Source organism: Apodemus sylvaticus, chromosome 4, assembly GCF_947179515.1.
Source record: "Apodemus sylvaticus chromosome 4, mApoSyl1.1, whole genome shotgun sequence".
Lineage (NCBI taxonomy): Eukaryota > Metazoa > Chordata > Mammalia > Rodentia > Muridae > Apodemus > Apodemus sylvaticus.
In genome coordinates, this window is record NC_067475.1 from 135,698,367 (window position 1) to 135,716,126 (window position 17,760).

A 17,760-nucleotide genomic window follows, 5' to 3' on the forward strand; every position below is an offset into this window, starting at 1 on the left:
AAGGCACTTTGCTTTAGGTAGGAAAAGTACAGAAGCAGGTCTTTTTTACCAAATTATACCCCACCACTAAGTGTTTCACATCTCCCCTTCACCCCCACACCCACCCACCCCCCGTTCTTTCCCATCCCCAGATTTAAAGGGCTGCAAAGAGACGTGTATTATAAATACACGGTTAAGCTGGGCAGTGGTGGCGCATGCCTGTAATCCCAGGACTCTGGGAGGCAGAGGCAGAAGCAGGTGGATTTCTGAGTTCAAGGCCAGCCTGGTCTACAGAGTGAGTTCCAGGACTGCCAGGGCTACACGGAGAAACCCTGTTTGGGGGGGGGGGGACCAAATCCAAAAACCAAAACAAAACAAAAAAAAACCAAATACACGGTTAACAGCAAAACAATATGCTTAGCACGATTACCATGCTGTTATGTATGGATGGATTTTTTTAGTCCATTTAATCAATGTTTAAGAGCAGCGCCTCAAGGCAATGTCCTCGTTACAAAGATCAAAGCTCCATGATACCTCTCAAACTCTTAAATCACGATTCACACAGCCAAATGTGTGCAGTCCCTGTGTTTCTGGGGGAGTAAAAAGTGTAAAAGTTGGTAAGGTCAGAATTTCAGAATCACCCCATACATGAAAAACTACCACTGAGAAAGGTACAAGAAAATAAAACCATTTAGAGCTCTTGACTCTAAGCTTCTAGTTTTTAACTAGTAGTTTTTCCAAAATTTCTTCATTATTATCTTCTAAATTAGAAAAATTAAATCCCTCTATGCTAACCAGAAGCCAAGTTCAAAACTCTAACATTATTTTGCTTAATTCTATATAGGTATGGCAGAACTATGGAAAGAGGATTCTCTAAGAGCAGTGGTTCTCAATCTTCCTAATGCAAACTTTAATACAGTTCCTCGAATTGTGGTGAGCCCAACACAAAATTTTGTTGCTACTTCATAACTGTAATTCTGTTGTGAATTGTAATATAAATATCTGATATACAATCCCTGTGAAAGGGTTATCTGACCCTCATGAAAGGTGAGCCACAGGTTATCTCCTGCCCTAGAAGCTAAAGGGTCAACAAGCGGAATTTAAAAGACGGTGCAACTATTCTATCATAGCGGTTGTGATTGCACACAATTGTCAGCATTTATCAAAACATTTAAGTTTACTTAGAAAAAAGGAAACAAAAGCTGTTTTGCTGTATACAAATTAACCTCATCCTAAAAATTTAAATGACAGAAAATAATAAACAGGTTGTAAGAATTTTTTCATCCGTGCCTGTAATCTCAGCTCTTAGAGGCAGAGGCAAAGGACGGTAAATTCAAAGCCACATCTCATTGAGAGTGTGTCTCAAATGAGGTTAAGAGTATAGGTCAGTAGTGGATCTCTTGCCAAGCATGTATGGGAAGGCTCCAGCCAGGTTCAAATTCAAAAGAGAAGGGCATTATTCCCATTGAAAGACCTGTCCACTCTAAGGAGTTCTTACTCATTTTTCCTGAATAAACCTACTTTGGGAGGAAGCAGGGGAAAGGGCAAGCACAAGCCATGTGGATAATTTCACTACATAAGATATAAAAGTATTTTAGAACACGGATAATTTCACTACATAAATGTATTTTAAAACACTGTATTTCAAGTCCCTGATTTACAGGAATCCACTAACAAGATAATGAAGTATGCCACCTAGAATTCCCATTGGTTTATTACGTCTAGTTAAGGCTCTTTTCCTTTTACCATTTTGACATTCCAAGGTCCTGAAGTCTACATCTTGTACATAGTACACACACAATCGATCACATAATGAAAACTTTCAAACATTCAAAATACACAAAAATATGTCTAATGTCCTTCCCAACCTTTGTCAGTAAAATGGGTGGGGTGGAGTCTAAGTATACCCATATCTGTAGAGTGTGAAAGGGGATCAATAAACTGGGGTCCCGTGGTACAGACCTGAAGGAGCTATAGCTACCCTGGAGGCTAAAAGGAGGAATGCAAGTTCAAAGCCAGCATGAATTACAGAGTGAATTCAGGACCAGCCTGGACAACTTACTGAGACTATGAAAGAAGGGGGAAAAAGGCATCAGAGCAAAGCTTTATGCCCCACCACCCCAAAATGCCTACTATACTACAAAGTTGTAGGCTCAATTTTCAATACAACCAAAATCAATTACTAATATGGAGATACTTGTGAAATGACTAAAAAAAAAAAAAAGACACCAATGATTGCAAACCAACTTTACAGGAAGTCAAACTGATTATATTGTACTACAGAACGACATAAAATACAATAAAAGAAATGGTTCACTGTTATCTACACCATGAAGAATAACTTGTTGAAACAATCACTTTTCAATGTTCAAGGAAAAACTGCTTAATCTGTATTACCTAAAGTGTGCTGAAAACTAGTGAAAACTGAAACTTTTCCATAGTGCAGGGAGAAGCTACATACTAATGAACTTTTTATCTAGGCAGGAAAGTATTTTTAAGTCCATCCCTAAGGGTACAGCTAACCATATCTGCAATCTTGCAGAGAAGGTAACCACTAGGTTTCAATAAGAGGTATCTATTCCGCCCGGTGGCGGCACACGCCTTTAATCCCAGCACTCTGGGAGGCAGAGGCAGGCGGATTTCTGAGTTCAAGGCCAGCCTGGTCTACAGAGGGAGTTCCAGGACAGCCAGGGCTACACAGAGAAACCCTGTCTCCAAAAAAACTTTAAAAAAAAAAAAGGTATCTATTCACACACTGCTTGGATCATTTGCCTGACATCATGTTTTAAACCTGGAACACCAACGAAGTCAGTTTCAAGCTAATAGGTCATACTAAAGCCTTCAACAGTCACTCTTATACTTAGCTGGCCACCAGAAGAAATTTTGCAATCAAAATTTACAAAACAAAATTTAAAAAATATATTAATCATTCTTTGTCAATGAGCTATTGCCTATATTATAACCACGTGACAAATCAAATCCATCCATCTAATCCGCAAGCTAAAAAGGGAAAACCAAAACATTAACAAAAAATAGGAAATAGTTAATACCAAATTAAATCCTCTGGAATAAAGGAGCCACTGAAATGAAAACCTGTGAGAAACCATTTTAAGTACATACAATACTCATGTACTAGAAGAGGGCCTTCATAAAAATAGCCAGGACTTTCAAACATTTGAGATGCTGGCTTGGAGAGTGACTGACAGACAACAGCTGAGAAGGTTTTGTATTGATTTGTTAAGATTCTCGCACACTTTGGGGGGAAAAAGAAAATAAGAAGGGGCCGTTACTATGGAAAACTGTTCGGCCTCCGTGTTCTGCTTGGCGCCCCCTCCCCCTTTTCTAATAGAAGCGCCTTACAAATTCCTCCACTCTAGAATCCTTTCTGTGTCCGAGGCCAGACTCCGCAGCAATGCTCGGCCTCTTCTCAAAGGAAACAAAAAGAACCTCGTGGAAGAGGACTTAGGGGGGAAAAAAACACCCAAAAAGCCACCTTCCCAGGGGCGGTGAAGAAACGCGTCCCCCTCCCCCCCACCTGCCCTCGCTTCACCTTTGAACCCTTCCTTCAGAATTCGCTTTTCTCCCAGGCCCAGGGGCGCAGGGGCCGCCCGCTCCCCAGGCCGCAGGCACCCCGGCCCGCCGCCCGTCTGGGCTTCCACGCGGGCGCCATGGGTTCGCAGGGCCCCCGGGGCAGCACCACACCGGGGAGGCCTCGGAGTCCGCCACTACGCCGCGGGCGGGGCGCACAAGAGCCTGGCGGGCCCGGGCCGCCGTGGGGTCGCGGGGAGCTGCCCGCCTCCGTCCGCGCCCCCCACCCCGCCAGGCCTCGCCGGCGCGCCCGCACCACAGCCCGCCGCTCCAGCCCGCCCGCTCGCGTCCCGGAGGCCTCGACCCAGGACGCTCCCGGGAAGGAGGCAAGCCAGCACCCGCCGCCTTGTTTCCAAACATAACGGAGCCCGGGCCCCGAGACCGTTAAACCGCGCCGAGGGCAGAGGCCAGCAGCACGGACCAGCTGCCCCCCGACGCCACCTGCCACCGCTGCTCGGCCCCCGGGGTCCCCGGCGCCCCTTGACTCCGCTCCCAGTTCCCAGCTCCCATCCTCGGCCGCCCCGCGGCCCGTACCTTGTAGAAAGCCCCGTTGGAGCCGCGAACCTCCACCGTCAGCTCCGCCATGTTGGAACCGCAAAGGCTGCTGGGAAGAGATTCTAGAAACTTTCCAACGCGAGGGGAGGAGGGGGGAGGGGCGAGCGCCGCGGGGGAGGGGCGGGCGGGAGGGCGGGACGCTCCCGGCCCGCTCCCGGGCTCTCCGCTAGCGGCGCCGCTCTACGCGGGTCCTTGGGCGGCTACCCTGCGGCGGGCCGGTCCGCCCACGCCCACGCCCACGCCCGCGCGGCCCGCCTCGCGCACAATGAGTGAGGCGGACCCGCCCGGCGCGCCACACTCGCCCCAGGATCCGCGCGGCCGGCGACGCTCCCGTCAGGAGCCGCGGCGGCCTGGCGGGCGCTCCGGCTCTTCTAGAGCGCATGGCCGGCCGACGCTCTCAGAAGTCTCCGCTCTGGAGCCTCGGGCCCGCCCTCCATTGAAGAGCCTTTCCCAGTCCGAGCCGGGAACGCCGCTGTGCCTCGGTGTTTCCCCCGGGCCTCGCCCCGCGCGAAGGCAGCTCACCCGCCTGTCACCAACCAAGCACGGTTGCCTTAATACGCTACTAAACACTTGGGAAACCTAAGCTAATTTTGCGGGGGATTTTGTTGGAGTCATAGTTCTCAAACCCAGGTTGGCCTTGAACCCACAGAGCTGCTTCTGCCTCAGACCATCTGAGTACTGGGATTACTTTGAAAAGATTTTGCTTTAAACAATGGGAAAGTGTATTCCCATCCCACCCCACCCCACACCCACATGTTACACCTGAGAAGTTTTGCAAATAGGATCCAAGAACCTATTGGATTGTGTGTTGTGTGACTACCAGAAACTCCACCAGCCCTAAAAGCATTGTGGCACTCACACTTAGTTTGATAAGTTAATGCCAACTTCTGGAAGCAAGGCTTTTGGAAATAGTACTTAAAGAATTCATTCGTAGGTGCATCTTTACATGACTGTTTTCGATGAAGCTTGATGTATTTGTCTTTGCTTTATTTGGAACTCACTGTTTAGGCCAGCTAGCCTCAAATTCGCCACCCTGCCTCCCACCTCCAGGTGCCCGTTGGGCTAACAGGCTTATATGTCCCTGCTCAGTTCCCCACAGTTATCTGTTACTCTGAGACAAAAGTCTCACTAAGCAGCCCAAGACAGCTTTCGATTGACCTACCATTCTCCTGTCCCAGCCTCCAGAGTGCTGGCTTTACGGTGTGAGCTCCCACTGCCCAGCACCTTGGTTTTTATAAAGTACATTTTCTTTATACAAAATTAGTCCATTTGAAAATGTACAGTTCAGCATCTATCACTATGGTCAATATAAGACATTTTCATTATAAACAACAATAAATAGATAAATAAAAAACACTTGTGCTTGCTGTTTGTTCCCCAGTTCACCTGAATTCCCCGGATTCTAGGAAACTGCCCATCTGTTTTCTATGTATCGATTTGCATAGCTCGATCTCACATATGAGTGGAATCATGATGAGAGGGCTTTTGTGATTGGCTACTTTCGTTTAGAATATTATTTCAAGCCCCATGGTATAGCAGATATGACTAGGTATCCCTTTTTGTCACAGTATTACACCACATAAGCATACCACACTATATTGCTGATGGGTTTTTTAGTATGTTTGTGGGTCAGATGCAGAGGATTGAAATAAGGTCCGTACCGTAGCCATATGTTCTCTGCCCCTGAACTACACACATCACTGTCTTTAGCCCTTTATTTGTTTCTCATTTGGAGGCCATGCTTGTAATATTGTGGAGAATCCAGAGGATCAGGAATCCAAGGTTATCAGCTACTTTACAAGTTCTGGATCAGTGAACTCCACTGTTAGCTGGGTCAAATTCTCGTTTAGCTGTTAAAAGTAACGCTGCCGGCGTAGGTGCCCAGTGTAGTGGTGAACACCTTCAAATCTAGTTATAAGAGGACAAATGCAAGAGGATCTCTGAACTCAGGGCCAGCCTGGACTACATATCAAATACCAGGACAGCTAGAGATACGTATTTCCTGACTCAAACGAAAAAGCTGGAGCAGGAGAGATGGCTCAACAGCTAAGAATACCTGTTCTTGCAAACAGCTAAGGTTTGATTCCCAGCAGCATGGCAACTCATAACCATATGTAACTCCATTTCTAGGATATCCAACACCCTTTTCATATCTCCAAGACTACAGATTCACATGTGTGCACAGACCTGCGTGAACAGATGTGTACTGTTGACATACCATGCCAACAACTCCAAGGCCTCAGACCCATGATACAATTTGACCAGGCTTACCCATACGGGCCAGGCTCAAGAAGATTGGCAAAAGTGTTCATTACTAATCAGTATGTGAAAAGACAACTAACTGACTTCCTCCTCCTGGAGGAGAGGTACAGACTCCTACAGAAATTTGCTAGCCCCACCCACGGTGTTATATCTAGAAATAAACATGCTGAGTTCTAGGTTGCAAAGGTAGCAGAACCCCGCCTGGCCTGGGCTTGCTGCATGTATATTTCTGGATCTTGTCAGTTCTAGTTTTCTTCTCTCAGGGCCTCTAGTAAGGATCCCAGGATGTAAGGTGCACTAGTCACAGCACTGCTATGAAAATTCATGCTTCTGTTTTCAAAGTTCATCTCTTTTGGCTGTATACCAAGAAACCCACTCGCTGACTCCTATTGTCATAACTCAATGTGTAACCACGTGAGAAGTTGTCACACTTTTCCAAAGTGGCTCCATGCTTGGCCACCTGCAGGCAGTGTGTCCTCTGACTTTGCTTTAGGAAGGTGCTGCTTCTCATTTCTTTCTCCCTTCCCCTTTCTTGTTTTGGATGTTGCTTGCTTGTTTGGAATAGAACTCTATAAAGCTCTAATTGACCTAATCCAAAGGATTCTGGATGGTCAAAATGTTGAAAAATAAGAGTTGGTCTTCAGCCCTTGTGTACGGAAAGTATTTTAATTTAGATTCCAGTCAACATTTCACTACTCCTTTTAGGTAGGGTGATTTTCATTTAAAACCTGAGCTTATGTAGCACCTAGTGACCCTTGTAAGTTCACAGTGCTAAGAGACAGAAGTTAAGATGTAAACCCTTTATTTCCTGCTTCCAACAGTCATATTGGTAATTGTAGCTCCTATAATCATGACACGTGGCATAAATTTAAAACAACCTCATTATTTACTATTATTATTTTAGTGTGCCTGCATGTACACATGTGAGAATGTATGGATGAAAGTTCAGAGAACAACTTTATGGAGTCAGTTGTCTCCTTCCATCTTTAACACAGGTTTCCGGGATTGAGCTCGGGTCTCCAGGCAGCAAGCACTTTTACCGACTGAACCTTCTTGTCTGGAGGGTACTGGGTGGCTCATATCATTGTTCCTCCTGTGGCACTGCAAACGCCTTCAGCTCCTTGGGTCCTTTCTCTAGCTCCTCCATTGGGGACCCTGTGCTCAGTTCAATGGCCGGCTGAGAGCATCCCCTCTGTATTTCTCAGAACCTCCCAGGTGACAGCTATATCTAGCTCCAGTCAGAAAGCACTTGTTGGCATCCACAACAGTGTCCAGAGTTTTGTAACTATATATGGGATGGATCCCTAGGTAGGACAGTCTCTGGATGGTCTTTCCCTCAGACCCTGCTCTAAACTTTGACTCTGTATCTCCATTCTTATCTCCTTGTACAAGATCTCTGGATTATTTCTGCTCCAACAGTCTGATGTGCTGGGGAGGCATTTCACTCTGGCACATCCTGCTGGTCCATCGTGACTCATGGAGACCTCCTTTTCTTTCCATCTTTCCCTCAATGCTCATGGTTTACTCTCCCCCCCCGCCTCTTTCTTCTTCTCTTTCTCCTTGTGGTCCCTACCTACAACCCCAAGCTCCTGCCTCCCTCTATTTCCCCTAGTAATCAGCTGTTGCCAATTTTATTTAACCAACAGTTTTAAACTGGGGAGCAAGATTTACCCAACAAAGGCTGGTATATGTGAGGATCTGCTCATCTTGGGGCAACCAGATCTTGGGGGACTGAAGCAGATATTTCCGTTTTCTTTGGAGACTCAGTTGTGTCGTGTGATGTTTTCTGAACACTGTCTTATGAGAGGATGTCTTGCTGAGAACAGACACGTGGTGTTTTTCGGGAAGCAGCCTGGGAAAAGGGCATGTGATGTTTTGCTAGAGCAGACACTTGAGAGAACGCATGACGTTTGGAAACGGTATAAATATAACCCAACAAACAGTGGAACACAACATGTGGTATTGGTTCACCTTGTCACTTTTGGCTAACACTGGTCTTCTGTGATGACACGGTAGCATTGGTTTGCCTTGTCTTCTTCACTGGTCATCATTTGTTATGACTTCATAGAGAGAAACGGACCAATAACTTCTGGTGGTGTTCCAGTTTCTTGCCACGTTTGGGGACTTGGACTGATTGGCAGAGCCTCTCCTTTTCTTCTGAATAGAATGGCTGATTCCTGTAAGCTGAACTACTATCCTGGCAACGAAGATTGGGATCGCCCCAAAGAACTATCTCTACATAGATCCACATCCTCCTTTGCCTTATTAGCCGTTCCTTTACACTACCTCTGGTGGGTTAGGCTAGAAGCAGGGTCAAAGCATTTAAATTCCTTTATTAAACTAGATTTTGAAAAATATGAGTCTGCAGGGTACAGAATTTAACATTTGAATACAAGCAGCACCAGACCAACCCCTGCCCAAATAGTCTCCAATGTGTGAAAAATAAAAGGCCTGGAAACTTCAGTCCCTAAAACAACAAGGAAATGCTTTTACAAATGTGCCCAAGGAGAGGGCCATGCTCCTCCCACAGCAGCAGTCAAGTCTGGCAATGATGTCTATGTGGTCAGGCTTTAGAGTCGTGAAAGATTCCGGAACAAGAGGGTTGTGAAATCTTCCTCTAAGGCAGTGGTTCCCAACCTATAGGTCTCCACCCCTTTGGGAGTCCAACAACCCCCTCACAGGAGTCACCTAAGACCATTGGAAAATATAGATGTTTACATCACAATTTATAGTAGTAGCAAAATTACAGTTACGGAGTAGCAATGAAAATAATCTTGTGTTTGGGGCTCACCCCACCATGAGGAACTGCATTAAACCATCACAGCATTAGGAAGGTTGAGAACCATTTGCTCTAAGGCCAGGTATGAGGCAGGAGAGTCCTTCTGTGGAGGTTCTGAGAGGTCAGTTCATGAAACTGTGAAATTAAAGCCTAGATTTTATGGGAGACCCCAAGATATTGGAGATGCCAGAACCATGAGACATCTACCAAGAAGAATGGCACACAGTGGGCAGAAGCAGTCCAAGAGAGAAGTGTTACATCAGTAAAGCCTGCAGGGCTGAGCCAGCTAAGCCCTTTCACACTAGACATAGAGCTTCAGGATTTGGTATTTGCCCTACTGAGTTTTGGTCTTGCTTTCATCCAGTATTTTCCCACAATGCCCACTTTCCTCCATTTTGGAATGGTAATATAAATTTCATGCTATAAGACCCCCCAAAACCGAGGGTGCCCTAGCACCCCACTCCTCAGAAGGTGACAGCCCATGCCTCAGAAGGCAAGAAACAGTCTCGATGCAATAACATGAGGATTTCTTTATTCCAGAATTCTGGGTTCCACAGCCATACACCGCACAGGGGTAGAAGAAGACTGTGGACCCCGAGTGCCGAATTGCAACAGCTTTTATAAGTTTACAACAAAGTCGGTGAATCACAAACCATCATTCCTTAGCACCAAGAGCCCACGAAGTGCAAACCAATCAGTTTGTACCACTCCATAGTTTTTAGGCCGATTTGTTTAAATTACTGGAGCCCGCGCTCAGTGGACCAATTCGTTTCCTATTTTCTTGGAGTCTATAGCAGCATGAACTCCTGGATAGGAGTAATGGCTTAAGCAGTTTACAGAAGCAAGATAAGCTTAGCTCATTTCCAGTTACCTTGTAGGGCCAGGATCACCTATTCAAGGCCTTTTTGCCTAGCTCTGAACAAAGGGTAGGCTCTGGAATGTGACCTTTTACCTAGTTTCTAACAAAGAGCACAAAGAGCGGGCTCTTGAATATGAAGTGTTTGGGGCTCCTTAGAAGGCTGGAGTTAGGCTGTATTTTCTAGTCTTTCAACGCCATTTTATATTTTATGTTGGAAGTATGTAATTTGCTTTTTTTTTTTTTTTTTTTTTTTTTGGTTTTTTGGAGACAGGCTTTCTCTGTGTAGCCCTGGCTGTCCTGGAACTCACTCTGTAGACCTGGCTGACCTCGAACTCAGAAATCAGCCTGCCTCTGCCTCCCAGAGTGCTGGGATTACAGGTGTGTGCCACCACAGCCAGGTTTGTAATTTGCTTTTTGCTTTTGCAGGAATTAATTTAAGGCAGGACACTTGGCCTTTTAAACAGTGTTGAGACTGTGAAAGACTTTTGAGGACTTTAGAAGCTGGACTAAAGGCATTTTGTATTGTGATATAGCCTTGGGCTTCTGGAGGCCAAGGGCAGGAAAGCAATTTGAATGAGAATGGCCCCTGTAGGCACATATGTTTGAATACTTGCTCCCCAGTCAGTTGAACTATTTGTGAAGGATTAGGAAGTGTTGGCTTGTTGGAAGTGTATCTCTGGTGGTGGACTTTGAGCTTTCAAAAGCCCATACTGTCTTAGTTGATTTTCTATTACTGTGAAGAGACACCATGACCAAGCCAACCTATAAAGGAAAGCATTTAATTTGGAGTTCAAAGTTCCAGAGGGTAGTAGAGCAGTGGTGGTGGGTCTCTGAGATCACCACAGCCAGCAGAGTAACAATCTATGGGAGGCAAGAAGGTAGTTTGGTTCAACATGACTCTGTAGCTGATATTGGTTCGAACTTTGGGAGTCTGACCCTAAGTAGTTTATTTAGGCACATTAAAGCACAGCACCGTTTGGTGAAAACTTTTCTGGGGGTCACTCGCTTAGTCCCATGTGTACAATAAAGCTTAAGTTGTGACTACATTGGAACTTTTTTGTAAAGTACATAAAGATAGGTTCTATAGATTGACTACATGTGACACCTTCCGTAAAGATCTGTTACATAGATTGACCAGCGCATGGTAATCCTCCCACTGTAGAGTTCATGACCACCATGGCAGGAAGCACGGGAGTAGGAGCAGACAGCCAGTCGTGGTGATGGAGCAGAAGCTGAGCGCTTATGTGCTGAGAGCTACCTTGGAATTTTGTGGGCTTTGAAACCTCGTGCACCACCACCGCCCGGCTAAAAAAGTTGTTTGGATGAAATGTTACAAGAGATGGGGGAATTGCATTCCTCACTTCTGCAAAAATAAAAGAATATACTAGCCATTACCTTGATTTTAAATCTTTCCAAAGTGGTATACTTGAAAATAAATTAAACTTGCCTAATTGAGACTACACTGTTTGTCCTTGGCAAAAAGCTAATCAATGGCTGGAGAGGCATAATTTAAAATAGGCACTTCAATGGGATCAACCCCCTGACCTTCAGAATGGGAGGGAAGGTCCCTAGAGACTAATTGCATAAACACTGTCTACCTTGTGATTCGGTGAGCTTCTGGGTTGGTGACCGGTGAGTGCTGAGTGTTGGGAGCATGGTGTGCCCACTTACCAGGCCACCTGCCATTTTTCTAGTTTGGACTGTGTGTGACTATTATTAGCATCAGTCCGCCAAGGCCTGGTTATTTAACAGAGAAGCTAGAATTTGTTTAACAAGTGCACAACCTTCCCTTACTGTTTCCATCAAAATCTATTCCAAAATCAGGCATGATTTGTTCACAGTTTTAATCTCACAGAGGCAGAGTGATCTCTGATCACCAGCCTAGCCTAGTCTATACAAGTTCCAGGCCAGTTATGGCTACATAGTGAGATCCTGCGATCCTGCCTCAAAATTTAAAATAAAATAAAATAAAGTAGCTGTCCAGTGGCCATGGACAAACTGGGTTTACCTGAAAGGGGGGCTGGAAATGAGATCATGGGGGCAGGGCAAGAGGGGTGGGTGAATTAAGCCAAGACAAGGTTCTAATCGAGACTCCAAGTGTAATAGTCAGCAGTGCATTTACACAGGGCAAGCCCACAGACCCTATCCTTTGTTTCCGCTGGATTATGTGGCAAAGCAAGGTCAGCAGGCGGTCCCTTCTTCTAAGTTCCTGTGACAACTTGCACGTGCAATCAAGGCAGTTGACTCCACCTAAGGTTCGTACAACCACCTCCGGGGACTCCACTCCACCTAGGTCAATTACGTCTGTTGTGGCTGGAGCTCAAGGTCTGTTCCGCCTGCTCAAGTCTGGGAAGGGCCTGCTCAAGGCTAAGAAGGCCATAAAATTAAATAAAATCCAAAAACAAAAACAAAAAGCCGGAGGTGGTGGCACACGCCTGTGATCTCAGCACTTGGGAGGCAGAGGCAGGCGGATTTCTGAGTTCAAGGCCAGCCTGGTCTATAGAGTGAGTTCCAGGACAGCCAGGGCTATACAGAAACCCTGTCTCGAAAAAAAAAAACAAATCCAAATAATAATAGTAATAATAATAATAATAACAATAAAATAAAATATATTCTCTAGCAAGAACATAGTTCCCTTCCCCCACCCCCACCCCGGGACAGGGTTTCTCTGTAGAGCCCTGGCTGTCCTGGAACTCACTCTGTAGTCCAAGCTAGCCTCTGAACTCAGAAATCCTCCTGCCTCTGCCTCCCAAGTGCTGGAATTAAAGGCATGTGCCACCACCGCCCGACAAGAACAAAGATTTAAGCATAAAAATAATTATGGATATTGTACAAGTAGACAAAGGCCTATAGTACCTCTTATGGGCTAGAGAAATGGCTCAGCAGTTAAAAGCACTGACTGCTCTTCAGAAGGTCCTGAGTTCAAATTTCACAACCACATAGTGGCTCACAACCATCCATAATAAGATCTGACGCCCTCTTCTTGAATCTGTCTAAAGGCAGCTACAGCGTACTCACATATAATAAACAAACAAACAAACAAAACTCCTGGTCCTAAATCTGCAGGTATCCCAGTACATCACAGAAAGCAGGAAGTATTTACATATAATTTATATACACTGTCCTTTATATTTATCCATCTTTTATTGTATTTATTTTTGTTGGGGGACAGGTGCAGCATATAAGACATTTGTAGGTGTCAATTCTCTTCATTCACCGTGTGAGGGGAATGGAACTCAGGTCAACAGGCTTGGCGACGGTTGTCAGGCATCCACCTGAGAAAACTACTCAGACATTAGGTTTGAGCCCATAAAAAATCTTTATTAGCCAGTTGGTGACTACCCTGGGAACAATGGAAGCCAAAACGCAAGGTTAGCACATTTAGAGAGCATCTCAGAATTATGGACTTTGATGAGTTAGGTCTTCGTTTTCATTTTAGCAGCTGGGGTTGTCTACTCCATGCTGAGTTTTACAGTCTGAATGGTATTTCCATCATGGAGTCAGATGTACTAAGTAAGGTCTTGGGGTCTCCTCGGGTCTGGGAAGCTATTGAGGTGACAAACACCTGTCACTAGCTGCGGAACCATGACAGCCCTGAGTTATGGGAAGCAAACCATCTCTGTGGAGAATGCAGTAACCAATGCAATATAATTGCTATGCAAATAAGGAGCTGCTCCGTTATCTTGCTTAGAGAATATTGACAGGAAAGTTTTTGCAGATCCCAGTTCTGACACAGTTATTTCTGCACTGAGGTTTATTGGGACCACATGGTCTCATAGATGTAGAGGTCCAGGTGTATGTGCAATGATTTTTCTTAATAATTCTTGGGATTAAACCCAGCACCTTGTGTATGTAACCACACAATCTTACTTAAGTAGAATAAGGTACAAAAGGCCAATTATTAGATGTTGATTTATTACTCTCTTTAGTTACTTGAAACACTGTTTCTACTGCCTATTTGCCAAGCCTGACTGACTTCACTTGCTACCTGGATCAGAATGACCTAGAGAGACAGCTGAGACAATGGGCTGTTGCCCTTGGCAACCTGCTATTGCCCTGTGAGTTTTTGTCAATTCTTGCTTGCCTGGCCTCCCCACCTTGTGGTTTTAGAGTAATTCCTATAACATCACTACTATTTGGGGGAGATCTCAGAAATCACCCAGAAGCCACTGCTCAAGACAGGATGCCTAACTGAATATTTTAAACTTCTCACCAGGAGAAAACTTTCCATGTGCATAATTAGAAGATGGTGTGGCAATAAAAATAAGCCATATGAAAGAACAATGATTAGTCCTTTAAATAAAATGTGCTAGTCAGGGAGTGTTGGCGCATGCCTTTAATCCCAGCACTTGGGAGGCAGAGGCAGGCGGATTTCTGAGTTTGAGGCCAGCCTGGTCTACAGAGTTCCAGGTCAGCCAGGGTTACACAGAGAAACCCTGTCTCAAAAAACCAATTAATTAATTAATTAAAATAAAATGTGCTGCTATTATTGCTATTTTATACATGATGTTTGGTGGGTGCGCATGCCACATCATATGTGCAGAGGTCAGAGGATAACTTTGTGAAGTTTGTTCCTTTCTTATACCTTTATGTAGGTCTCAGAAACTCAGATCAACAGCCATCATTGAGTCATCTTGTTGACCCAAGTGGCTATTTCTTTAATACTTGTGCTTATTATGTTATTTTTTTATGTATACAAGTATTTTGCCTGACTGTATGCTTATGTACCACAGGCATGATTGGTATCTACAGAGGCTGAATGAGGGCATAGGGCCTCTTGAGACTGGAATTACAGATGGTTGTGAGCCAACATGTGGATGCTGGGAATTGAACCCATGTCCAATGGAAGAGCAAGCGGTGCTCTTAATAGCTTAGATAAAGAGTGACATTGTGCCAGGTGGTGGAGGCGCACGCCTGTAATCCCAGCACTCTGGGAGGCAGAGGCAGGCAGATTTCTGAGTTCGAGGCCAGCCTGGTCTTCAGAGTGAGTTTCAGGACAGCCAGGGCTATACAGAGAAACCCTATCTCAAAAAAACCTACCCCCCCCCCCAAATGACATTGTACAAAAGGCCATCTCTGAGTAGCTCCCACTTCTGATAGACTAAGTCATACTCTACTCAATGATATCTTTGATCTCGATAACAAAGATCTCTTCTAAATCATAATATGCAAAAAAAATCTCATAGAAAATTGGAGGAAGGACATAGTAATAGATCATGTTAATGACCAGTACGCATATTAAAAAGGGTCACCCTAACCTTCAACAGATGGAACACATATGTGACCCTAACTCCAACTCTACTTCCTCCCTTTCTGATACACAAATGAATACGTTTCTGAACTTCTCTGAAGATGTATTTTAATTGTTCTCGCTATTTAAACCATCAATGCAACTTGTAAGCATTTACCCTGCGTATGCACTCAGTAGGTTTATGAGGCCTTTTCTTGGTCAGAATGATCTTGCAGTCACAATTAATAAGGGAGGAAGCACAGAAGAGGGAAAGGAAAGGAGGGAGGGAGGGAGGGAGGGATCAAACAGCCTAACTCTGGCAGAGAAGAAATTGAAACAAGCTTATCCCAGGGGTGCACATGTCAAAATGCAGTGTTCACAGGTGCGGCATTGGCAAAGAGTAGAGAAAACATACTACACTTACAAAATAAGTTTATTAATATAATCGAATGATACGACCCAGTTATAAGGAAAGGAATAGAGCCACAGGTAAACACGAACTGGGAGGTGGCACAGAGCTCAACAGAGCTGCTCGCGGTGCGTTGCAGTTTTGAGATAAACAGTGATACCTAAATTATACAAATGACATCTCAGGGCAGCTCACCCTCCGATATTAGATCAACCCTCACTCTCTTCAAAGATTTCATAGTTTTGCTAATGTAGTGTTTTAGTCCTTAAGGTGACAAAAGTCTCAAGCCAGTGTGGGACAGGAAGTAAAGAGGGTGTGGCCTTGCTATCTGTAAAACCCTAAAACCTTTGTGACATTCTTCTAGTCGGGAGCCTCTAGAACATGGCGAAGAGGAATCAGAGGGGCAATCTGCCAATCAAAGTGTAAAGACCACAGGATCTACCTCGATTGAGCCCATGAAACATAGCTTTAGCCAGTGAAATTGTCTTTGGAGTCTCCATTTATCCACCAATTCATTTTCTAACTTCTACAAAACCCTTAGATCACAACAGGGCACACAGTGCACTGTCCGTGGGTAATGCCAACCTTATTCATTTATTCCTTCCTTCTTCCTTTCTTCCTTCCTCCCTCACTCTCTCCCTTCCTCTCTCCTTCCCTCCCTCCTCCCTTCCTTTTTTTTTCTCTGTTTATCAAAAAGGTTTCCAGCATCCCAGACTGGCTTTGAATTCTCCTTGAAGATGACCTTGAACTCCAGATCCTCCTGCCTTTAGGATCTTAGTACTGAGGGCCATTAAACACTAACAAACCGGGTTTGTTTATCTTTAGAGATTTGTTTGTTGTGTTTGTTACGTGCTTACCGGCAACATTGGATCCCCTGGGACTGGAGTCACAGGCAGCTATGGGCCACCTCACATACCTGGGTCTCCTGCAAGGACAGCAAGCCTTAGGGGCAGCCACTGCTTTTAACCAAGGAGCCATCTCTCTAGCCCCCACTCCCAGTTTATATGGCATCAGGGAAGAACACAGAGTGCTGTGCATGCTAGGAAAGCACTCCACCAGCTGAGCCCCTGCCTCAGACTTGTTTGATTGTTAGCCCTGGCTGTCCTGGAACTTACTCTGTAGACCAGGCTGACCTGGAACTCAGAAATCCACCTGCCTCTGCCTCCCAAGTGCTGGAATTAAAGGCGTGTGCCACCACTGCCCAGCAAATGATATTCTTCTACAAATAATATTTTATTTTAGAACAACTTTAACATTTACAGAAAAGCTGAGTACTATGGGGTTCCAGTATGTATCCTTCTAGTTTAACCTAATGTTAACAGATTGATTACCATGGGACAGTTGTCAAAGCAAGAAATCTAGTGAAAATTAAATTCTAGACTTTACTAAAGTGTCTCTAGTCCAACCCCCAGACACTTTCCCTCCCTTCCTCCCTCCCCCCTTTCTTCCTTTCCTATACTAGGATCCCATTCTGGATATCAAATTACATTGTCTCCTCTGATCTATGATAGGTTTGTTCATATTTTATATATGCATGTCGGGGGTTTTTTGTTTGTTCCTTTCTGAGAGGAGCTGTCCCTGCGTAGCCCAGGGTAGAATCAAATCTGCCACCTGCTGCCACCAGCTCCCAACTGATAGGGTTAGTCTGTAACCTCCAGCTCTTCCTGTGGTTTTCATGGAGGTGACAACTTTCAGAGTGTTGTATAGTCTCCTTCAACTCGGTTTTATTAATTGTTTTCTCCTGCCTAGACTGGAACTGTACTCTGGGTAAAGACTACCCAGCAGGGAGGTGCGTGGCTGGGAGGTGCGTGTCTCAGCACAGTCACCCGCAGATGAAGGTTCGAGAGGACTTTGCAGATGGGCAAATGGAGAGGTGGAAGCCACCATGAACCAGGCCTGCATGGCCAGGAGGGCAGGCAAATCCAGCGGTAAAACCCTTGTTGCTTCCTGTTTCTACAACCTCCAGTCCTTACGCCTTCCACTGCCCAATCACAGGCTCTAGCCTTTGTTTTGTTTTTGTTTTTTTGAGACAGGGTTTCTCTGTATAGCCCTGGCTGTCCTGGAACTCACTCTGTAGACCAGGCTGGCCTCGAACTCAG

The 17,760-nt window shown here is 45.2% G+C and overlaps 1 protein-coding gene across 4 annotated transcripts in view; it reads right to left on the reverse strand.

Moving 5' to 3' along the window:
* Positions 1–4,193, reverse strand: part of Fxr1 (FMR1 autosomal homolog 1) — a 50,411-nt gene extending 46,218 nt beyond the window's left edge. For all 4 annotated transcript variants that reach the window (XM_052180637.1, XM_052180639.1, XM_052180636.1 and 1 more), the window contains exon 1: positions 4,102–4,193. In XM_052180637.1, the coding sequence (XP_052036597.1) occupies positions 4,102–4,152 (51 nt within the window). In that variant the 5' untranslated portion in view covers positions 4,153–4,193. The remainder of the gene's footprint in view (positions 1–4,101) is intronic.
* Positions 4,194–17,760: the final 13,567 nt, after the last annotated feature.